This window comes from Astyanax mexicanus, chromosome 2, assembly GCF_023375975.1.
Source record: "Astyanax mexicanus isolate ESR-SI-001 chromosome 2, AstMex3_surface, whole genome shotgun sequence".
NCBI lineage: Eukaryota > Metazoa > Chordata > Actinopteri > Characiformes > Acestrorhamphidae > Astyanax > Astyanax mexicanus.
The window spans coordinates 42,505,417-42,529,979 of record NC_064409.1 but is presented as its reverse complement, the minus strand read 5'-3'; the positions used below and the strand labels follow the sequence as shown (position 1 = coordinate 42,529,979).

The 24,563-nt window shown below is 38.5% G+C and overlaps 1 protein-coding gene across 1 annotated transcript; it reads right to left on the bottom strand.

The window, feature by feature from the left end:
• Positions 1–2,569: 2,569 nt before the first annotated feature.
• crabp1a (cellular retinoic acid binding protein 1a) lies at positions 2,570–24,201 on the bottom strand. Its single transcript, XM_007228553.3, has 4 exons — positions 23,873–24,201; positions 20,578–20,756; positions 8,323–8,436; positions 2,570–2,930 (listed from the first exon to the last, which is right to left on the bottom strand). The coding sequence occupies exons 1-4, from the start codon at positions 23,943–23,945 to the stop codon at positions 2,880–2,882; spliced, it is 417 nt and encodes a 138-aa protein (XP_007228615.1). The 5' UTR covers positions 23,946–24,201; the 3' UTR covers positions 2,570–2,879.
• Positions 24,202–24,563: the final 362 nt, after the last annotated feature.

Below are 24,563 nucleotides of genomic sequence, written 5' to 3'. Positions count from 1 at the left end.
ACAGGAGGAAGAGCTGAATCAGAGCTTTATTCTGAGGGTGAGAGACAGATACAGATCTAAAGAGGCTGTAGAGACTTAAAACTACAAAACAATAGTTGCAGAGGTGACTGGTTTTAGAAAACCCCGCCTATAATCAGCAGGAGATGCTGGACGTCAGCAGCAGCACAACACAGCCACAACAGACCAGCGTTCAGCAGAGCGGCAGCACATGCGAAATGCAGCGGGATATACCAAGTTCAGTGTGTAAGCACCATAACACTACTGATCAAATGGCACTACGGGCTTCCAGCTTTCCGAGCTACTAATTATTCTTACTTGTAATATTGTGTATATACCATTCAATTTCATCCACTTAAGAAATAGTAACGCGTTACCGATTCTGAAACAGCGTGCGTTAACGCCTTAGCTCTTTTTCTTTATTAAATTATTATCTCTCCCAAAGGAGAGGAATGGTTGATATATGATAACTTTTTGCTTTAAAATATTTTTTGAGATGATGTATAGTAGCTAGTAGTAGAGGGCTTTTTTACAGTGCTAAATAATAAATTAGTATTGTTATACTGCAGGCCAGTCAGATCGGAATGGTGGACCTCATTGGTCTGAATTGCATCAAGCCCCCTTGACTCCTCTTTAGCCTTTAGGCTGCTTAGTGCTGGACAACTGATCTGCTTTGTCTTCATCTTCTTTCTAAATTCTCTTCCTTCTCTTTCTTCAGTTTCTGTCTGTTCTGTTCCTATATGCACTGTCCCTTCCATGACCAAGCTCATGCTCTCGTCTCACATGGGATTCACCCGCATCAACGTTTCTAAAGCGTCCAGTGAGTCCTCAGTCCTTAGAGAGGGCCGATGCTGATAATAGGTTTCGCCAACCGTGACGGCAGCCCTGAATCTAATCACTGCTGTGCCAGTTTCAGAGCCTGTATGGGCCAGAAAGAGTAAAGAACGACACCGTACCGCTCCAGTCTGCCTCTTATCTTTCTTTCCCACTCCCCTCTAATCCCATTGCTCAGTGGATCTGCGGGCGGATTGTCTGGGACATAGCAAAGACTGTGACTAATTGCTGCGGTGGTGCACGGGGGAGCCCGGAAAAGCCTGAAAAACACCATCTGAGCCAGAGAGACTCTTCCACAGAACACTGTTGACACATTTAAGGTCAGCTGAGGCCGGATGAATTCAACAGACGTTGAAAGCTCAATGGGCTGTGGAGCTAAATATGCATCTGACATTTCGTGCTGTTCCAGGTGTCTGTCCTGTAGGGGCGTGATTCATTGACCACACAAGATTAGAGTCTTGAGGAATTCTTTAGGATCTGTTTCATCTATCCTGAAATCTGAGAGTTTGTATTTTAATAACCATTCCCTTGTTTCTACACCCATTATCCAGCTTCACACTGAGCAGTATTTGGGCCTGCCTTTACATCTACAAAATGGACCAGCTAGGTAGAAGTGTCTGATAGAGTGGAAAAAGTGTTTAAAAACTCCAGCAGAACTGCAGAGTCTTATCTACTACTAACAGAAGAACACTAAAACATCACCACCACACCACAAACAACATGTAAGTGGGGTTTGCTGTAAAACACAGCATGCAGTTACAATATGTTATGCAGATATGTAAATGATTATAGGCGTGGTCCTAATACACACTGGGTCTTCTGTCCATCACCTTTATTTACAGTGGTGTTGTAAAGGAGAAACCTGGACTGATAAATCTTTTTGGCAACAAATCTAGGTTCTATTTGGGATTAGCAATCAGGTTGGAGCATGGAGACCTTGTGGTGGCCTTGTTGCAGCCCTACCTTTGCTGTGAAGCAACAATGCCATTAACTGCTGGTGTCATGATCTCCGAAGCCTTCATATGCAATAGTCAGTCATCCTCAATAGTGCTCAGCAATATGTGCAGGACATCCTGTGCCACATGTTACCTCAGGCAGGGTGTCCAACTATCATGTTTCAGCAAGAAAATGCTCACCACGTACACAGCAAGGGTTTCTCGGGACTGTCTCCACCAGACTACACACTTCTTTGACCTTTCAGTTACCAGATTTATGCGGGATGTGTGCAGAATCTACAGGCCCAGCTGGAACATCTGTAGGCAAATGTGCCACATGATACCATATGGAAACTGTAGGCATCCATTCTAAACCATATTTCATCTTGTATCCAGGGCCTCCTTTTAATTGGGCTAAAGTTTTTCGTTTTCTCCAATAAACGGAACCTTTCGATCTTATATTGTAATCATTGAATACATCGTCAGTCATTTATGAAAGCTAGTTTAAGTGCAGTTAAGTTAAGTTAAGTGCAGGCATGTAACATTCTCCAATCTACAGTGTTACGTGTGAACTGGGAATACAACAAACAAGGCATTAAGACAGTGTAAGTGTATGGTGCAGCTCTTAAGCTTTTCATCAGACTCAGTACTAGTTCCTGTTACATGACTTTTGCCATGTCAGTTAATAACTCAACAAAGAGATGTGAAAGTACTAAATACCCAGACTTGAGGTAAAGTACAAGTTCTATCAAAAAAAGCTGAGGATAAAACAAATCAAATGAATCAAAACAAATCACAAAATCTTAGTCGTTTGTTCCATTTTTATTCCTGTTTTGTAAATGCAATACCAATAAAATACACAAAAGTAAAACATTGAATGGAGGCGGCATGACTACACCAAGGTTTTATCACAGAACCATCGCAATGGCATAACTGGACATGCATGAATGACCAGATAAAAGATGCTGAAATTAAGATGCACATCAAATTCAATACCACACTGAAGAAGATGCATGTTGACTGAATCTGGGGGATTTGAAGAGATAGAGGGGGCTTTTAGACTACTGAGTGCTTTATGACTTTCTGTTGCCACCTTGTCCGGTGTGTGGGGCATCATTCTCGCATGTAGATCCGTGTACACACCACATCGTCAGCTCCAAATATCTGAGCAAAAGAAGAGAAAGCACACACAAACATCAGTAAAATAGCATTATCCATGTTCTGGGTGTGTTCAATTTTGATCTTGGGGGGAAGGGGCAATACCATATTCAAATAGTTTTAAACAAGCTAGCAAAATAAAAAGTGACACCACCCTTTTGAAACAATATGCTCCATTCCTGTTTCACTGCAAATGTGACTGGTGAAACTGGTGGTAAAGATTTTATTTTAAAATGTTCACTTCGGTCATTGTTAACTGAAAACCCCAACATTTCTATTTACAGGACTAAATGAAATGAAACACTGTATTTTGTTTGACTCAAATTGATCATTTATTAAGCTAGGGAGCAGTGTGTCTGACAGAGCAGGATCAGTTTTTTTTCCGGATCAAACTCGACAGATATCATCTGTTTAGTTAAACAGATAAAATAAATCAGAAGGGATTAAATCCGTGTCAAGTAACATCAATGAAATTGAACTTAACTTTTCAAAGCAAATTCACTCACAGAATAACAGTGTGATTAGCTGCATGATTAGAAATTATTACATACAGAATAAAAATAAAACAGCTAAGAGCAAAAGAGACTGTAGACGAAAAAGTATTAAGTAGGATAAAAAATATTTAGAAATACTTAAGTAAAGAACAAATATTTTAAAAGTCTGCTTATTAATAGCAGTTTTGCTGTTTGCTATATAGTACTGAAAAGCATTTTTTGGCTGGGTCTTAAATTTCTAAGCTGACGTGACTCAAATCAGATTTTTTGCCTTACTCTGGCCTTATTTTTTAGGGTTGTGTGAACATGGTAACTCTGATCTTTTTAAACCAGTCTTGTAATGTTAATGTAGCCTTTACATTTTTAACTCTTTTGATGTTAATGTAAAGTACATCCAGAAGGTTTCCAGGCATTTTATCCACTTTGTGTTTCAGATTAGAATGTTTTCCTTACAAAGTCATTACCTAAAAGGCACTCAGGCCATAAGACCAAAAATAAATAAAGTTTGAACTACTTGGCCAGTTTCCCAAACAATAATAAAGAAAACGAGACACAAAACATCATCTTATTAACACTTTCCCTACATTTAAACATGGTGGTGGCAGCATTATGCCATGGGAACATTTTTCTGTAACATATTTTCTATGATATTTGTGTGAAACTAGTCAGACAGATGGAAAGATGGAAAGAAATAGAGCAATGCTAAGTAAAAACCTTTGCCAGAATACTCAGCCTGGGGTGAAGGTTTACATTTCAACAATGGACAATACTGCATACTGCCAAGAAAACGGAGGCGTGGCTGTGGGAAAACTCTTTGAGAGTCTGAACCTGAACCTAGTAGAGCATCTCTGGAGAGATCTTAAAAATGCCTGTGCACCGTGCTCTGCTGCTCCCTAACTAAACTGATGTTGAACTTATGCTTGAATGATTCTGCCAAGAAGAATTAAAGAAACTTCATGGGTCATGGGATACAAGTGTGTAACATGTAAAAAACATGCTACTACTTTTTGCTGTTTGATACAAAAAATAATATTTATATATTTTTAAAAATTCCAATATTAGAGCTGAACAATATATTGTTTCAGCATTGCCACTGCAGGATATGCAATGTCACATGTAAAAAACATGCTACTACTTTTTGCTGTTTGTTACAAAAAATAGTATTTATATTTTCCATGACATTTCTACAAGAAGCAGATTATACCTGCCACATTTAATTAATTTTACTGCAATCTTGGATACACTGTGTATTATTAATATCATAACGTTAGATCATTACCTTCTGGTAAAAATATACACATATTTATATTTATAGCTGTATATTTTTGTATTGTTAAATCATAACAACACAATACATAAACATACACTATATTGCCAAAAGTATTCACTCATCTATCCAAATTTTTAAACACAGGTTCCAATCATTTCCATGGCCACAGTCGTCGAAAACCAGGCACCTAGACATGCAGACTGCTTCTTTAAACATTACCGTGGTACCGTGATAGGATGTAGCATAGGATGCAGGATAGTCCAGTCGTGAATTTATTTTACTACTAAATATTCCACAGTCAACTGTCAGTGATATTATAAAAAGTGGAAGCATCTGGGGAAGAAAACAACTCAACAAGCAAGTGTTCGGCCATGTAAAATGGCAGAGAGGATCAGCAGATCCTGAGGTTGCCAATTTCAGTCACTACAAACCTCCAAAACCTCCTTCATGTGGCCGTCAGATTAGCTCAAGAACAGTAGAGAGTAGAGAGTTTCATTAATCCATGTCCGAGCATCTGCATCTAAGCCTTACATCATCAAATGCAAGCAGGCGAACAGATTCTTTTGCAATATAGTGTATGTTGCATTAGATGCAAACAATATATAGATTTTACAATATCACAGAGTCCTAATATTTCTGCCTTTTTCCTGCTCGCACATACTAACAGTAAGTAAACAAACCCTCTCTGAGCTGATGTGATGTGAGTGTATTAGGAAGACTCTGAAACATTGCTTCCTTCAGGACCAGGGTTAGAGACCACTGTGTTACATCGGTCATTGGGTACGTGGGTGTACGATCTAACTGCCTGCACTCGTTCTCCCTCATTACTATCAAACATGACACTTGTTTTGGAAGAGTGCCAGCTTGGACATCAGCAACTGTGCGGCAACATCTCATCCACATGGTGGCAAAGCAGAAAGTAAATGTGTCTTTTTAGACACTCTCTCTCTCTCACACACACCCATTCACACATTCACACACAACTTCCTCTGAGAAAAAAGTCTTAAGCAATTAAAGCCTACCATGCTCTGATTTGGGGTTTCTAAAAGGATCAGACACAGAGATAAAGATACATTGTCCTTCTTTTCCCCTACTTTTACTTTCGCAAAAATCTAATGAAGCATGCATGTCTTATGGAAATGTGCCCTAGATTCATCATGACACGCCAAAGACAATCACACTGAGGCTGCTTGATTGCTTTTCTCCATAATTCTCCCACCCTGTTTTATTGCTAAGCTGTGCGGTTTGTTCAGAAACCTTCAAGCATCTCCAGAATTAATGAGAACGGCCCGAGTGATCCGGGTCAGGCCAGCGTTTGGATTGGACACTCCAGCACATTCCAGAGTGCAGTCTGGGTTAGAGGCTGACATGAACTCCCATAGCCACCATCGGCCCGCAGCCACAACCCTAATTCAGCCTTTACTGTTTTTTTTTTTTGGAATCCAAGTGAGGGTTATTGGCTAAACAGCATCTCCGTAAGTTTCTTTCTAGCAGATTTACACTTATTATTAAGTTGTAGAAGTTGGTGGGACTTGGCTTTGGATAGATCTTTGCAGAAAAATGTGAAACGTTCCTGCTTTTTTCCAGAGGCAAACTGAGTAGATAGTTCTGCACTGTAATTTACCTGCTTGTAATTATGATTGTATGATTGTGGGTGTATTTTGAGATGATGAGTACTTTCAAAAGGAGATGTTTATGAAAAGGAAAAACAGAGGAACACTGAATAAAGTGTGTGTGCGTGTCTATGTCTGTTTGCGTGTATAAATGCGTGCATTGCTCACACAGAGTGTCACAGTGTGTCACAGGGAGCGAAGTGAGAAAAGCTGACCCTCTACAACAGGTCATCCAGAAAGCTCAGCTGTACTGTCCTCCAATCGATTCAGTCCATTAGCTTTGGGTCCAGCTAGAGGTCAGAATCAGTTTTCTTTCTCTCTCTGTCTCACACATAACCCACATTTTCGGCAGTGCAGCAGCAATAAAATCCATACACTCCTCCTCTTAATCCATTGATGGACAATCATAAAACAGATTGATAATGAAGTTTAAATCTAGTGTGTACTCTAAAGCACTCTTCATTTAATTTTAGTGGCAGTTAAATAGCATAAGCCTTTCCTGTAACAAGATCCAAAGATGAATCAAAGTTAATTAGGTTTGGGAATAATAATAAACCTACATTTACATGAGTAACTCCAAACTCAAATCTACTGCTTAACCATCAAATCTATGCTTAACTTTGCTGCTTTATCTGCATTTTCCCAATTTCCCTCTATTATCTTTGGCCGAGGTAACAATAGCTGAATAGGGAGTATTGTTTATTTGTGGGGGCTTGCTGGAGGTTCATAAAAAGGTTGCTGAGGAGTGGCACCCCCACAACTCTCACGGTGCTGGGAGGTGATTATAAGGAACTCCTCTATATGTTCACTGGCCCACTGCCTTGCTCAGGGAGCTGGTGGATTGCACTGGGTTTGGTTTATGAATGTACAGTATCTCACTCTTTGGGAGACTTGCAGCAAGTTCTGTAAGGAATAGACATCAGAACATTGAATGTTTGCTAGTCTAGATTTATACTGGAGTTATGGGGCTAATCCAGATAACATGTTTTAGAATTTACATTCTTGTATATAACTGGCAAAACATGATCACCACACAAACATATGTGTGTTAAGTAATTTTGTTAAATAATCTTAGGCTGTTTTCACACAACTTTGCCTCTTTTTCTATTTGATGCAATTAAGGCGGTGTGAATACAGTAATTGCATTTACATGTGAATCAAAACAACAGAACGAGAAAAGGTGCTCTCTGACTGGTCCTAAATAAACTCTGGAGCGATTTGTTTGTCAGGTGTACTTTGTAATTTTAAGATAAACGTAATCCTGCAGGTAGAGTTTAATCTGGAATATTTCCAGATAATTACTACAGTTATAAACAAATGCCACATCTGACATTGATCCATATTTAACTGCACAGAAATATGCACTAGTCCAGAACACAGGTCCTTCTTTACAGGACTTCCTCTTTTTCTTTTTGCTCCATGCCCCAGACAGGTTTGACCAATGAGCAGAGAGGGTTATCACAGTTGGATTATTCCCTGTGTAAAAAAAATGCTCTATACACATCTATAAGATGAACACAGATAAATCTAGAATCTATATTTTAGCATAAAAATACTTGGTAAAATTAATAGTACATTTACTTCCATTAAAAGTTCTGGAGGTTACAATGGAGAACAATATAATTTTCTGTCTTTAGTTCTACTAGCAGCCCACTAGCTGCTAGCTGGCCACAGAAAATTAGTTGGACTGTGAAGAGAAAGCATTAAGTGCACTGTATCAATAACTGTATCTGTTACTCTTAGATTTAATTAGCTTTACAGCATCCTTTTTCACTATCTGTTGGAATATGCAGTCTAAAAAATGGTTAATCTTTCAGTTTATCAGCTTCCAGAACATATTACCTACATTAGTTCCAGTGCAAAAATGTACTTAATGTATCGTCCAGTGTGACAATGTATTTAATTTATCTATATTAAAGCAAACCTGAAAAAACAGGCTTTAGGTTTGAGTAAATTTGTAAAAATTGGTGTAGCTTGGTGTTTTATACTTGTAAACATATATCTATATACTTATATCTCACCAGTATGAGTTCATCCCCTCGCAGCTCCCTGGACCAAAATGTCTTGGGTCCATCACCATCCACCAGTGTCTGCTTGCAGTAGATCTTATTGTCCGTCTCCCATGTGGCCAAACTCTGCAAGCAATTCAGAGCACACAGAGACATTTTTACACACCCATACTCTTAACAGAGCTCTATCAGTTCACTTACAAAGCAAAGATGGAGAGTCATTAATGCAATAAAGAGGGAGCTAGATGGATTAGTGAGCCTATAGCTGGGTTGTAGCAATTTCCATGATTGAGCTGTAGATTACCAGTTGGTACCTTGTATACTAATCAGTCACTGTGTTCTGTCGGTGTGCATTTTAAGAGACACTATAAGGAATTTCTAATTCAGCAGATCTCACCGCTGGGTGGTGGTGGGGAGAAGCTAACTTAATTAAGGAAAGCTAAGCAAAGTAAAAAAAATCTGTAATAAAAAAAAGACATATTTTCAAGTCAAATGAGCGCTACACAGATTTGTCTCCTGAAAACTATTTATTTGAGTAAGTAATGTGCTTCTGTTTATTTATAGTATGCTTAGACTCCCGAATTTCTCCAGGCTGGAGCATTAGCATTAGCGACTAACTGTTAGCCAGGGTTGCCAACTCTCACACATCTGGCGTGACACTCACTCTTTCAGACTAAATGTCAGCTTTCACGCTAGATCAAAGAAATCTCATGCTAGATAATTTTTTCTTTCTGTGTTGATTTTTTTACACTCCTTCTATAATTTCCGAATGCTTTAAACTCATGATTGGACCACAGCAGAGTGTCTAATCCTTCTCTGACTTTTTCGCTGGAAACGACTTGTCATTAGTCATGGGCACCAATCAGAGTGAGCCTTCTCTATTCTACTTTCTCTGATTCAAGGCCAGTTCAGTCATGGGGAAGGGCAGAATTCTCCACTTAGCTGAGAAGCCTCAAAATCAGTAAGGTAAGGTCAACTTCAACGTTTTGTCATTATAGTCAAGCAAAAACTACATAACAGACGCCACCAGAGAGGAATTGGTTGTGATGAATACATTTTGAGACGCTAGTTCGAGAAACCAAAGCGAATGTGTTGTTCAGTCAGAGGTAAGGTTAGACTGCCGTTAACGCTCCCCTGCCAAACTAGTTAGCAATTTAGCAGCTAGTTGGTTGTATACTTGCACTGTGACAAGGAAAGTTGCCAACACTGTCGAGAAACACACCCAGGACGGACTGTTAAAAGCAAGACGGGAGGCGGGGTTCAGCTCTTCCCAATAAAGTTTGCATGTCCGAATTACAAAGTGGGGTTAATTCATAATCTGTAATTCACTACTTTATTCTGTCCTGGACCAATTCGTTGTTGTCAAAGCCAAACAGCTAACTAACACAAGATAATCAAAGCTGACTAGCTAGCCAGCCATTCTGAGTAGAGTTGAGATTTTCTGCCCAAGCCCGCAGGGTCCCGGGTCGGGCTCGGGCTAAAAAAAATGGTCCATGATGTGCTAATGCTATTTTTATTTTATATAAAACTATGGCGTGATAATCAGAATATATAAAAGTTTAAAAGAATATTTAAAAAGTCGCACAACTTAGAATGTTATAATCATAAAGCTCTGCCCTGCGCAGTGCTCAATTTCTTTGATTTTATTATAAGATGCTTTTTATTATTAGCATTTTTTAAATAATATTAATTTATTGATTTTCTTCTGTTGTGTTGACTATTTCGTTTTTATCTTTTGAAATTCGTTAGATTATATTTGTGTTAATATTTTGGATTTTGTTCAGTTGAGTTGATTTTCCAGTTTAAAATGTATTTTTCTGTTATTATAAAATTCACACTAGCAGCTCGTTTGGGCAGTTAACCGGACATTGCTTCCACTCTCACACTGCAGGACAAACAACGCACGATGAAGCTAAAAATTCGGACCAATCATTAAGTTCATTAAAGGCAAAAAAAGGCAAAAAGAAAAAAAAGAGACTAAGAAAAGAAAAAAAATGGATTAGCAACCCTGATAAATGTTTTTTTTTTATGGTCACAATAGTTACAGCATGTTAATGTTTATATTAATATTATTCATATTTTTAAAAATCTGGCTTTAAAATACATTCTTTTCCATTTTTGAGAGTTTATATATTGATATTTGTAATACATTATATTGTATATTATAACTCATTTTAAGCGGCCATGCACATTGTCATTTTGTACATTTTCTGTTAAATTCTGAATTGATTTATGACTATGGCATGAAACTCCATTAAAAATCTACATATAAATTAAACCACCTCAACTTTTGCCTTAAAATTTGTTGAACCAGCCTAAACTAGTTTCTCTCTGTTTAACAACATTGTCTTTTGAAGGGCAGCTGAGGATGTAGGCTATGAATGAGATGGGTATTTAGGATTTGCCACATCTAACTAGTCACCCTAAAACTGACTAGAAAGAAAAAAATGGCATTTAAGAATTGCTAAATTTTCTAGAGGAAGGCCCCACACTCTGCACTATTGCATGATCATAAAATGTATACATGTACTGTTGAGGCCAAGATACTTGAACCTACCTGCTGAAATCTCACTCCGAGGTTTTCGGCAAAGTTGGCAACCCTGCGTTAGCAGATAATGCTTCATAGCTGCCTCAGGCCGATAAAACTCACCTCTGAGCAGCTAGCAAGGTTAGCGGGTAATGCTAATACTGCTCCAGCAGTGTGAGCTGGGGTTAGGAGCAGGCTACAGCCTGTTAATACTAGCGGCTAATGCTAATGCAACTAATGTCCTATCAAGGACTGCAGTCTAGACTGTTGGCTCCAGTCATTGGTTACTCAGTATTCCTGGCTTTAAATTCACAATAAAGACAAAAAGAATACTTTAGAGAAAAAGTGTATAAGTGTATAAGTGTATAAGTAAATGCTTTGGTGATCCTTCTCAGCAGCAGTTCATGGAAGACTTGTCAAGGCAGAGTTTAAAACAATGCAGATAAATAGACGAAATTAAAAAAATGGTTTTGCTCTAGTTTGGTCTGTAACAGGACTATACTAATAAAAGCAGAACATATCCAAACAGGTGAAATATTAGATATATATGTATGTAAAATAATACTTAAAAACTTCCTTCTGAGATGTTCTCAAAGGGGAAAAAATATGGCACTTTAAATGGGTTGGTGGAAAGCATTAACCAATCTTGTCTATCATGTTCTCTCTCAAATATTTAGCTTTATGCTAAATCCAGTTAAAATTAAACTGTCTTGGGGGCCTGAATAAATACTTTGGACTGCATTTATTGTGATCTTCCCAGACCATAAAACAAACCCCCAAATCCTGTCTGTATCTACTGGGCTCCAGAAGTGAGTCAGCATCATGGAGGAAATGAAGCCATTGCTTAAAGCTTCGGAAACATGGCGGAGTGATCTGCTAAAGTTGTTTGTGAAAGCTGAAGCAGTGACTGCAGCTCTGCTGACAGGTTGCAGAATGATGTGTAGCTCCACCCATTTAACTGTATGGGTTTCAATGTCAAACCAGTCCCTTTCACATCTCATTTTCTCCTCTAAACTGTCTTTTCTCTGAACTGCCATTTCAGTTCCAACTTTTTTTTTATATTAATATTGGTCAGTTTTAAAAAAAGTGTTTTATGCTATATCATAATAAGGCTGAGTGATATTAGGAATAAATTGATTGACAGCCTTAGCTGGAATAAACTGTGCACTTGGGTTTCCTGTTTATTAAAAGGAGTAGTTGAGAATCATTGATCATGTTGTTTTGTGTTCTTAACAGACAAATTTCTTTATAGTTTTTGGTAAGGCTGATGTTAGCACAAAATGACCAACGCAATCTAACTAGTATTTAGCTTGCCATCTGGCATTAGTCTAGTTAGACATGCTGGTAGTTGTTTGTTCTCAGTTTTAAACAGTACTTACATTAAAATCATGTTCTGATCTAGTCTGAGTCCAGATTAAAACATTAAGTTATATTATTCTAATGACTGCCTGTGCGTGTTGATTCTTTCATTGCAGCTCTGGGGTTACACAGGTTTGTAATAGCTTCAGCTGAATTGTCTTAGAAGTAATCAAAGTAAGCAGAGCTAAGCTCTGGTACTGTACATTGATAGAAATGTTATTTTTTTACTGTTGTTTTTTTCTTTTACTGGTAAAACTTTACACTTCCTGGACAAACTGGGAGAATATGCTTTGCTTATAGTATTTTAGACTGTGCTCAGTAAATTAAATGAAGGCAGTCTGAGGAGCTTGGCAGACAGTCTGGCAGAAGGGAGGCAGAACTACCAAATGAGTAGGTAACTCTGGTTCTGCCTATGGTCTTCACAACGCAGACCTCAGCTATTTACAAAAGCCGAAGCATTTATTTTTTCTGTTACTGGTACAATTGTTTATTCCCTCCCACCATAACAACCCAATAATTGGTAATTGTTAAACAATCTGTGCTTCATAATGATCTCTCTCTCTCTCTCTCTCTCTCTCTCTCTCATTCTCTTTCTTTCATAATCATCCATAGCAAAGATAGTCTTAAAACAGTTCAAACTGCAGGTATCTTGGCCTCTCCAATTGTGAGTTAAACCCTCATATGAATCGTGCTGCCCCCTTTTCACGTCAACTCTTTGAACAAAGCGTGACTCCGGCTTTAGACTCTGTCAGTCGCTGTTTGAAGTAGGACCCAGAAGACGTGACTTCACGCAGCTGCAGTATGAGACTGTAATGTTAATCACCATATCAAAGGTGCAGGGAGAACAGGGGAGCCTGCAGGACTGGAGAGAGAGAAGATCTAACTCAGAAGAGAAGCACAGAGGCCAGGCTTTTCTTTCTCTTTCTATCTGTCTCCCTCTTTCGCTCTCCCTGCCTCTCCCGAGCCATTTGGTTCTACCGTTAAGAGTGTCTGTACAATACTTAAGGAGCTAATTGACCGGAACATCTGCTGTCTTTGTCTTGGAAGCATAACTCTTGCGTGTGTAGCCGTGCATACAAAGCATGAAGAGGTCTTGTGTCTTCAGCTCATTATGGTAATACACTCTGAATCTGTGGGGAGTGCTTGAAGTTAATGAGTTCAGTTCTCTGTTCTCTCGGCATCGTGAGACTGGCTCCAACAGTTAGAGTGCACTGTGTGAAACGGCATGATCAAATGGGTCAATATCAATATAACATGCCTTTTACATCTGCAGCATAGTTGTCTAAACTTCATACACTGTGTAACAATATCTTTTCTTTAACGTTGGAAAACATGTTTTGATAGTTTAGGAATACAATTATTTTCATTAAAAATATATATTTTCATAATAAAAAAATCAAGCTTTCAAGGCATATCCCTGTTCATCAGAACCTTCAAGGTTTATTTTAAGGAACTGAAGACACTTGCTGCTGCATGTTCAGCAGTTAATATTAATAATTTTACTCAATATTTCTCATATTGTGTCCATACTTAGCTGGGGCAAAGCTTAAACTGTCCACCCTGCCCTGGAAAATACCAAGGTCATTAAAATATTTGTAGAAAATCTAAATCTATATTTGAAAGAGGACAAGGTCAGCATTAACTATTCAACATATCTCCAACTCTGGATTAACAACTTTTTCATTTAAATTTTCACTAATATTGCCCAAATATTGCCCAAAAATAAAAACTATTCAGATGGAAATATGATAATCGAAATAATAATAAATCATTATTTCATGAAAGTCATGAAATACCAAAAGGTACAGTACTCCGATAATGACCCTAATGTGATACTGACACAAACTATCATACTACTGGATGTTACAGTGGAAGAAACCAGTGGTTTGGAATGTAAATTCACAGTATGTATCTCTATTTCTCTCTTACTTTCTCTCTCTTTGTCTCTCATGTATTTCCTCTTTTTCTGGCTGTCTCCTCTCACTGCAGGCAACAGGTCTGACAGATCATTAATAAATAAACACAGAGCTGGCATACACAGGAAACCCCCAAATTCTCTACACTCCATATCACTTTCTATAGCCAAATGTTTGATGATACCTGACCATTCAACATTTCTCCTGATTCCAATGCTATCAATAAGAAGTCTTTACCACTTTAATGCGCTTACAGCCTTTACCTTTTTTGGGAAAAATGGTCAGGTAATGGTGTGGGTTAAATAGTTGTGAAATTCTTATCCATCCCAAAAAAGTGTTGGATCGAACACTGTTACTCACAACTATACACTAAAATGCCAGACGTCATGGGATAGCAGTATGCAAATTGATTACAAAGTATTAGGATGAAGGCTTTAGGAACACCGACACTTTTATAAATTGTGAGGTATTATCTTGTGACTGAGACAAAACAGTACTGAGCGGTAATGACAGTAACTGGCCGTATCTGGTAGATTTTTACATGTGAAGAGACCTGTGAAATGTATATATCATTTATATCACACAGGTCAGTGCAGAATGGGACATGGCAAAAGTCATAGGACATAATACTAGTTCCTGTCCCATGAATTTTGGAATGCCAGTGAAGTGTATTTTAAAGCCTACATAATATACATGCCAGCAGTAATAGAGAGGTTTAGTTATTCAGGGAGTGCTTGAGTTTCTTTTATCATATATAAACAGGCTCTTATTTTCTCTCTCTTCCTGCCTACTCTGTTGCAGGTGAGCACTGGAAAAGTCTGTCTCTATAGCAACCAGCTAGGCATATAACTTCATTTGTCAAAACCTTCAGCCCTCAGTTTGGCAATTTTCTGCCTTCTAACGGGAAAGACAACAGAACTACAGCTGGTTAAAAGACTAAACTGACTGTACATTACAGACTAATAATAATAATAATACATTTGTTATTAAAAATATATGGTTTCATAATATAGATGTTGCTATATTGTGCATACTGTGATAAGCCTTGAAATAAAGGGTAAGTTAAATTATCCATGAACTTGAATTGCTTAAATAATTCAACAAAACAAACAATATAACCTTTTAAGTAAATAGGGTTATTTACAACCCAAGAATGATTATTTAATGGATACACGGAAAAGAATGCAAAATTAAGAGTTATTCTTAAAGAATAGTAACATTTTTAGAATGAAAAACTTCTGTTCAGTACATCACAAACCATATATGTCAAGAACTGCTGTCTCCAAACTGAAAAGAAAATCTAGCATAACCAAAACAAAGCTGTATTATGGGCATATACCTAAACACAGTGTTTTCTTACACCAAACATATTTTACAAAAACAACTGATTTTGTGCAAGACAACAGCCACTTCGGCAGAATATGATGTTTTTGATACTTGATATCTTTTATGGTACACTAATGTACATCACCACCAGACACTACTGAAAAGGAGCTGCTACATGAACCAGAGCTTTTCCTATGCCAGTGTCTGCAGAAGGTACTTTTTTTTTTTTTAATTGTTGCTTTAAACATCCACTCCCTTAAAAAAGCAAGGAAGTGCTACGTGGCTGCTAGGCTAAAAGCAAACAGAGTGAACTGTCTACAGTCTCCTCAGTTTGCTAAGTAATTATTAATAAATAATAAAAATAATGGTGATAATCCTAATATGGCCAGCATACAATTCTTCTAAAACTAAAAATTAAAGAAGGGCAATCATAATGGGAATGGATATAAATATATATGATAAATCTAATATATACAACCCCAATTACAAAAAGTGACTCATTCTGTTCTGTTAACAACAGTTTGTATGTGTCTGGGTTAGGAATTTAGGAGACCATTTACAGGAGTTTTAGGAGAGGAATGTGTTCCCATTTTAGCCTGATGTAGGATTGCAGCTGCTCAACAGTCCAGAGTCTTCTTTGCCTGATTTTCTTTCTTGAGGCATCAAATGTCTTCTGTTGGTAAAAGTTCTGTACTGCTCAAGCTAGTTCAGCACCTGGACTCTTCTTATACGAAACCATGCTGTTGTGATGGAATACAGCATGTGGTTTAGCACTGTCTTGTTAAAATATTCAAGTCCTTCCCTTAGGTTGTTCTAAAAAACCTTCCTTACTGTTCAGCATTGACCATGCCTTTCCAGATATGTAAACTGTACTAATATGTAAGCCATAGGCACTAATCTAACCCCACAGAATTAGAGATGCAGGCTTTTGAACTGTGCATTGTTAACAAGCTGGATGGTCCCTCCCCTCTTGAGTCCACAGGGCATGATGTCTGTGATATCAATACATTTATACATTTACATTTTAACACCATCCGGGCTTTAATGGAATTGGGTTGTATATATATGGTATTGTTCCATTATGAAGATTGAATTATAAGGTGATGATTTTAGGGGCTCTAGCTCTCCTGCTCTGGCTGGCTCTGGCTCTCAGAGGTGATCAGACTGGCCGCACTGGCACTGATGAGCAGCTGGGTGTTTAAAGCAGCCATGTCCAGCAGCTCCTGCCAGTATATGCAGCTCTGCTATTAGGAGGCAGCATTAGCATCAGACACAGCTACCCGCCTGCTTCTGTCTCTGAATCCCAGTGTGTGTGAGTGTACAGGAGTGTGTATGAGTGCTTATGTGTGCGGGCAGCTGCAGCTCATTAGTCAAACTCTGGCTTTAGGGAATACAGTATCATTATCTACAGCCTTTTTGCTCATTTATATACACACACAGTGTCATTATCACGGCTTTCCCTTCTGCCAAACACACACACAGCTTCAGCTCAGCCCCTGAGAGAGAATACAGCCCTCGCACCCCCAAATCCTCAGATTAAGCAGTCTTTTAACCCAGTGCCAGAACTGGCTAGCTTACTCTCTGTGCTAGAGGGCGAAAGTCTCTCTCTTTCTGTTTAGCCTCTCTCACTCTTTTATCTCCTCTTAATAAGCTCATCATTGTGTGTGTGTGACGTGAAATCACTGATCAAGGACCACTTTTGTTCAGACAAGATGTTAAACATCATGAAAAAAGTAGTGATTTAAAATGAATTGATTTCACTTATATGAATTTACTTAAATTATTTTTTGTTCGATTTGTCGGTTTAATGCCCTTTTACCCATAGCTGTGTTGATGCAACATATTTACTTTTTTATTGTAGACTTACTACTATAACAGTGAAGCAGGGGAACAAAAGGCTAGGGAAGAGAGATTCCCATGCCACTAGGGATACTAAAGTGCCATAAAAGTATCAGAAAAAATGGCTTGAAATACACTGTGGACCAGATGCATAGTACCTTACTACGTACAAATAAACACATAGATGGTCATAGCCACCCTAAAGTGACTGTGTAAAGAAAGGATTGCTTCCTAACCCTCTGATATCAGAACCCAGACAGTTGACTCCACAAAACAGAAAATCAGGTCAAGTTCTTTTCTCTTTCTGAGGGGTGTGTCTATCTCTTTATTCATGCATTCTTCTGTCTGTCTTTATCCAGCCATTTCTCTGTCTGAAGTAAATTCACACTTTTTTTAGAACTGTAGGTTCTATCCAGCTAAAAAAACAACCTGGGTAAGTTAATTGACCAGCATGACCAAGCTGGATGTCCAGCATGAACAAACATGACCAAATTTAAATGCAACATACACTATACTGGCCATGAGCTGGTTAATCGTTTAGCTTACCAATCTGGGTGACCAGCCTTGCAACTATCCGGACCATAAAAATCCGTCTGAGACCAGTTACCAGCAAAAACTAGTTTTGAGCTAGATTTTTAGAAGGGTTTAAATCATACCTTTAATATATTTTGCATTTAAGAAAAAAATTCATTGAAATTTATTCCTTTCAAAAGAAAGTAAATTAAATTAGGAACATTTATGACTATATTTTCTGTACTAACTCATAACTCATAATCAGGATGTATCATCACGTATTAAGGAAACATGCTAAGTTAAATCATCAAATGTCTTTTCAGCAGAGCATCAGCTAGTATGTTCTTATATGAACCGTGCTGAAAGTCACAGTAATCTGTGTGGTTTCCAAACCTGCCCACCGCCATTCCCTACTTTTGCAGGGGCCTCCATGTAAAGTCAGGGCTTTAGATTTAATCTTTCTCTGTTTAATGATGTCATGCTTTTCATTAGACTTTAGAAGACTTGATTTGTAAGGTCTGTGACACCATATATGTCCAGTTTTATGTCTCCCTATAATATAATCTATTTTATTATCTAGAACAGCTTTTGTTGGAATATGCTAAGAGGGATAATATATGAGCTCTGTTCATGAAGCTAGTCTCTTTATGTAATATTATACAGTATATTCACACAGCAGCACAGACATGTTGTCTGGTGTTGATATACTGCTTCACCGGGAGACATGAAATGAGCTCAATTTACAGAAATGAACGCTTGAAGACCAAATACCTTATTTCACTTCAGTCTGACATGGAACACAAGAGACAAACCATGTTGCAGCATCTAGTATCCTAATTAGAGTCTATTTTTCATCCATCATGCATGAGGATGACTGACCTTTCAGGAGCAAAACATTAATTAGAAAATGATTGTTAATGTGGTGTTCTGAACAGGATTTTGCTCAATTTAAAACTGAAACCAAAAATAATGAACAATAACATAAAAGCAGTATTTCTTAATTACTGGGTTGAATTTAGATTGGTATTATCTTTGGTCTGACTCTTGTTGTGGACCTAATGTCATACATAAGAACCAAGGCTGTATATTGGCAAGAGTTGGCGATATGATATGTATTATAATACTGGACTAACAAAGGGTTTACTTTTTCATGCAATCAGAACAGTGGGGTCTACAACACTGACATCTAATGACTAGGGCATAAATACATCACTAAAGGAACCCCTGTCTGCCACCAATCTTTACATTAAAAAAATATGATCAATACTGTGTTTTTGAAAATTGAACAGTATTGCAAATCCAAAAAACAAAATACTTTGGTATCCCTCTTGTGTAGCTTTTTCTTTCTACAAGAATCAGTAAGGTTAGAGGCAGTTGTCATGGCCTTCATATCTGCTGAATGGCTTAACTGTGCTTGTACTTGTCCTCGTGTTTCAAAATAACCAATAACACAGTGGCACACTGCTGTACTACAAACTCAGCTAAGGTTTTAGACTCCAGCCTGGAGTTTAATTCAGACTTGTTGTGTCTGGCTGTAATTTGGCTGTCGTAGTTAAGTCTTCAAAGCTGCTGCAGCTACAGTTTAGATTTGAGTGGCTTTAGATGCTCCATTATTCACACAGTCGCATCATTCTGACCCAAAACTCTTTTTATCAGTAGGCTATGAAGAAAGGAGTTACATCTGGAGTTGAAACCAATGATGCTCATGCCAAAAGTACACAGCTAGAAATAACACTAGCAAAAACACTGTTAAAATGATTCCTGTAAAGTAGCAGTTACTATTTGGAAGCAGATGTACATTTAGGTAGTGAGGAATGAGGAAAAAAAGTATTTACATCAATGCCTTGTAGATGATAGACTTCTCCAGACAATAGAGTTTAAGAACCTAGCTTTGCAGCTTTATAAATTTATACTTGCTGACATATAGGGTCTAGGGTAGCATAGACTATGTTTTGTTTTATCATTTAGCTGGTCTTCAGGCAAAAACCATGACAAACCTTGCTGACCAGGGATTTCATTTTTTAATTCAGTATTGTTAATGCATTTCACAGTAGACATACAGAAAGATGTTTGTGCCATTCTGTAAAGGCTATTATTTCAGGTTAGTATCTCTGGTGATGCTGACATAAATATTACATGCTGAGGTTTTCACAGCAGATTCACATCAGCAGCTGAACTGTGAGACAGAGAAATTTCATATGCCTCTCCAACAGAAGACAGATTTGATTTCACACAAACCTATCAGAAATGATCATTATCGCACAATAATAACGTTCATATTTAACGAAGAGGGGCATTGTGACATCTGTGATCTTTAAGAAACTCCTGAAGACAGAGCTCTTCGAAGAGCACTTACTCCCCTAACACCTCTAATAAACTAACTACTTCTAACCTCATTTCCTTTTTCCCCTCCCTTCTTCCTCTATCCCACTATTTCCAGTTGAGCACCTTTAGACCCTGTCTAAAAATGTTTTTTTACCTTGAACTTCTAATATTCTATGTACATCATTATTGTAAGTCGTTTTTGACAAAAGCGTCTGCCAAATGTAATGTAATGTAATGTGTCTCAGTGTTACTGAACTTACCAAAGCATGATTACACTGATTAATCACTGTGCTGATCAGTTATGTATCATAGTGTTACTGAACTTAATAAAGCATGAGTACACTGATAAATCACTGTGCTGATTAGTTATTTATCTCACTGTTACTGAGCTCTACTAAAGCATGAAAAGACTGATAAATCAATTATGCTCTTGATGTGATGTCAGTTTTCACACTGCTGTACCTTACACTTCCTGCCATCCACAGTCTCCTCATCGAACTCCTCTCCAACGTGGAAGTTGATCTCTGTGGTGCGCACAGTGGTGGAGGTCTTAATGTAGAATTGCTCTCCGTCCTGTCGGATCTCCACATGGGGTTTGGCAGCGGCTGCCCCAGCCACCTTCCGGAGCATGGCGTTTACGCCTGAGGGAGCACAGCATGGGGGTCATAATGAGCTTCTCTGCTGCCCAGACAACTGCCCTCAACCAGCCCCACCCTGCCCTTAGCCGTCTGACAGCACGATCCCCAAACACAAGAGCCCTGTCCTTTACACAGAATCCCACCGCCTTCATGCTGTTAGAAACAGACAGAATGTTCTCTGCTTGGACCCCTCGCTGTATTGAGAACATAATGTTGCAATATTTATGTGAACGTAAGAGACCACTTCTGATTAATGTGGCAACAGATAAGCTTTCACAACTAAGTTGTTTTAACACTCAAAGGTAATATAATGCAATTCTCAGACTGCATAAATGGGCGGCAGCAGGGAGAGTTTGTTTTTATATCACTGGTGCCAGACAGAGCACCATAAACTCTGATTATATTGTCACTGAGGAGCAATCTGAGGAATTCTGGGACTGCAGACTTAGACATTTGACTTGTTTTTTCCCATAGTGCAACACAGTCTGTCTAGAGCTGTGCTTTCAAAGGCTGTGAAAACAAAGCCAGTGGTATACAGGCAGTACAGGCATGTTTTGCTGTTTAAAACATGGAATCTAAATTCTCGAGGGACAGTCAACCAGAGATTCACCATTTAAAAGTCCTCTAGCCTGTATATGTTTTTCTCTCTGTTCCTATACTGTAAGGACCTTACACAGGGATTGTATTGTTTATGCATGGGGTGTCCAGCCCTGGTCCTGGAGGGCTAGATTTTAACACACTTTCGTGATTTTCGTAAATTTACCAAACCTGAATGAAATTACCAGCCTGGGCTAGACATAGGTCCTCTAAGACCAGCGCTGGACACATCCAAAGAACGTAATTATACCCTAAAAATTGGCCAACCTTAGGGCTTACATGTGTTTTAAAGATACATTAGTTTACTTTTTTTGGTGTAAAGGCACACAAATGTGCATTTTACCTTTTTCAAATAAAATAATACAACAAAAAAACTAAAATACGTCAGAACTGTGATTCAGTGCAATTAGATCAATTGACATAACAAATGGGATACCCTAAAATGTATACTTTTTAGTATCTGTCTTTTGTATCTGAGAATATATATTAACATGGAAATCTGATCTCAGAACAGCCTAAACAGATGTAAGACCATTGTGCTAAAGCCCACGGCTCCAGCGGAAAAGCTGCTGAAAGATCAGAGGGCTCTGCTGTATCTCCATTACACATGGCCTTGATGGTGAAGTTGTTGACAAGCACAGAGGACTTCAGACACAGTGGGTGAGTGATTTCTATGGCCAGTTGTAGTTAATTCATGTATGTAAGCCCTGACAGAGTGACAACAAGGAGGCACACCAGCCCTGGGAACATTATCTCCTAATACATATCAGTATTGTAATAAACATCAGGGACACTAAGTTCTTAATCTTCATTGGCAGGCTTTTGCTTTCGACATATTTTGAAATATTTTTGTATTACAAATATATAATGCAATGTTTAAATTATAAATCCATAATTTTTTGCTTGTATACTTCAACATATAGGGAGTACTGTGTTTTAATTTTGCAATAAACAGCTGTGTTCATGTCTCTCTTTACAAGGATAGCTTGCTCATGTAATCATGTTCGTCTCTGTGTGGACAAAAAAAAAAAACGGAGGGAGGTAATGGGGATTCATGTGGATTCAGCCTAAAATGTGCAAGAAAGAGGAAAGCCAGGCAGGTACTAAACGTCTTGTAAATGTCTTATTAGATTAGGGCCTTTAGATTAAAATCCTATGTCGAAAGCAAAAGCCTGCATAATTTTAGCCTTTAGCCACTCCCAACATGCTCAAGATATTCAGCTAATCATCAAGCCTTTCAGAATGTGGATTAAATGTGATGTGTAGGACCCTGACTTAGAATGTGAAGAGCAGTGGTGTACATTTGATAACTGTTCATTTTTCCACTGAAAAGGGTTATCTGCAATACATATGGTATACTAATAAATACACAATATTCAGATTTCTCAGGCATCATCATTTGATAATAACAATAAATTCCTTCTGCATATTGAAGATACACACTTTGACCTACTTTACATCTAGGGCTAGACATCTAAAGATACAAGAGGGGCAAATGGTGGTCTTTGCCTTTCTCCAGTCAGACCACATCTATGCTTCTACTCTATGTGCTTCACATTCCTGCTTTAGCGTGAAAGCTCTGATCTCATCTCTCACAATCTGCCTTGCTAATATTACAACACTGCAGCAGACATTGATCAGGAGGTTAATGCACTCAGCTGTAGTTTGCATACAGAATAAAGAATGAAGCGGGATATTGGTCTCACTTATCTGCTCTCCCAATATAAACATCCTGGGGCCAATCTCTATCAGATTGTGAGGAGTAATTCAATCTGGCTCAGTATGCACTCCTGAAGGGCTTGGGTTGAATGCTTTTCCTTTCTGACACACAACGGGTTCAAATCTCACGCAATCCCTTCTAGTGCAGTTAAACATATTAGAAGCCAAGCCAGTTCTGCTGTAGATAAAGACAGCAGAGAATCAGGCCCTAACTTTTCGCTTTAGGCATGTGATATTTGCCAGTTTTTCCCAAATGCAGCTTTTGTCTTATCTTTAATTTTGGCTGTTTCAAATAGGCACATCACAGTAAATATCATTTTTTTAAACTAACTTTTTTGGATTATGCCCAAACCTTGAATCAGAGAAACAAACTTCAATATATTACTGACCCAGTTTGTGCTCATTGTCCTTCGGGGTCTCTGCGGCCAAGCCTCACAGAGCCCGCTGTCTGATCTGCAGATATAAAGGGGTACAGAGGAGAATAAAACGCACACAAAAGGCAAGACGAATAGGAGAATTCCTGCTGGGAGACCTCCCTCTGCTCCGGGGTGTTCTACTTTAATGCTAAACGTGAATAATTAGTCCTCTATACATTGCCTGCCCTTGTACTGTACAATAGAATGCCTGTTCCAAATGAAGACCAAGTGTTGGCTTGACTGTATGTTGATGAAATAGCCTGTGCTATAATGTGATTATGGCTTTTAAGCTAGTCTGAGAAGATCTAAAGCAAAAGATGAAGTGAAGAAGTGACTGTTATTATCATGAACACACTGAGTAAAAGAGAGGCAGAGAGGCAGTCTTACCCAGTGCTTTAAGAAGTTCATCAAAATTCTCACTGCTCTTCATCTTCCAAGTGCCGGCGAAGTTGGGGTGCATTATCTCAGTCAGGGTTTGTCCAGGACAACCTGCAGTTCGTTCTGCTCACTCTTTCTCGCTTTCTCTCCCTCTTCTGCTCCTCTTTTCACTCTTTTTCACTCTCGCTCTCTTATCCTCCCCTCCCTCTCCCTCTCTCTCCCTCCCTCTATGGCTTCAACTGTCTTCCTTACTCCTTACACAAATATACTCTCTCTCTCTCTCTCTCTCTCTCTCTCTCTCTCTTGCTGCACCACTCACTCCAGACACGGCCTCGAGTCTGTCTCCACAGTTCCACCCCTATCTGTCACAGCACAGCCCCAAGCAACCTGTTTCTGCAGAAGCTGAAACTCTGGATGCTCAATGTGTCTGCACATTTCCCCTGTCACAACAAGCTTCTGTAAAAAATATATCTCCCAACTCTACTAAAGATGCTGATATTGGAGTGATGCACAACTGTGGTCATATGTTTACGTACACATTTTTTTCTCTCACCCCATCTTCTAGAGCCTGCTAGGGTAGTTAAACAAGGTGTCTCATTCTTAGTATATTTATATCTCATTCACAAACAAATTAGCATTATCATTTTCCCCAGAGTTCTCATTTCCACCGTAAATTTCACCTTAAATGGGACAACTCGAT

Excerpts from the sequence above, each read along its gene's own strand:
- crabp1a (XM_007228553.3), bottom strand. The coding sequence starts at position 23,945 with ATGCACCCCAACTTCGCCGGCACTTGGAAGATGAAGAGCAGTGAGAAT. Across the intron at positions 20,757-23,872 it reads TGAACTTCTTAAAGCACTGG|GCGTAAACGCCATGCTCCGG; the intron begins GTAAGACTGCCT and ends GTGCTCCCTCAG. Across the intron at positions 8,437-20,577 it reads TGGATGGCAGGAAGTGTAAG|AGTTTGGCCACATGGGAGAC; the intron begins GTACAGCAGTGT and ends AATTGCTTGCAG.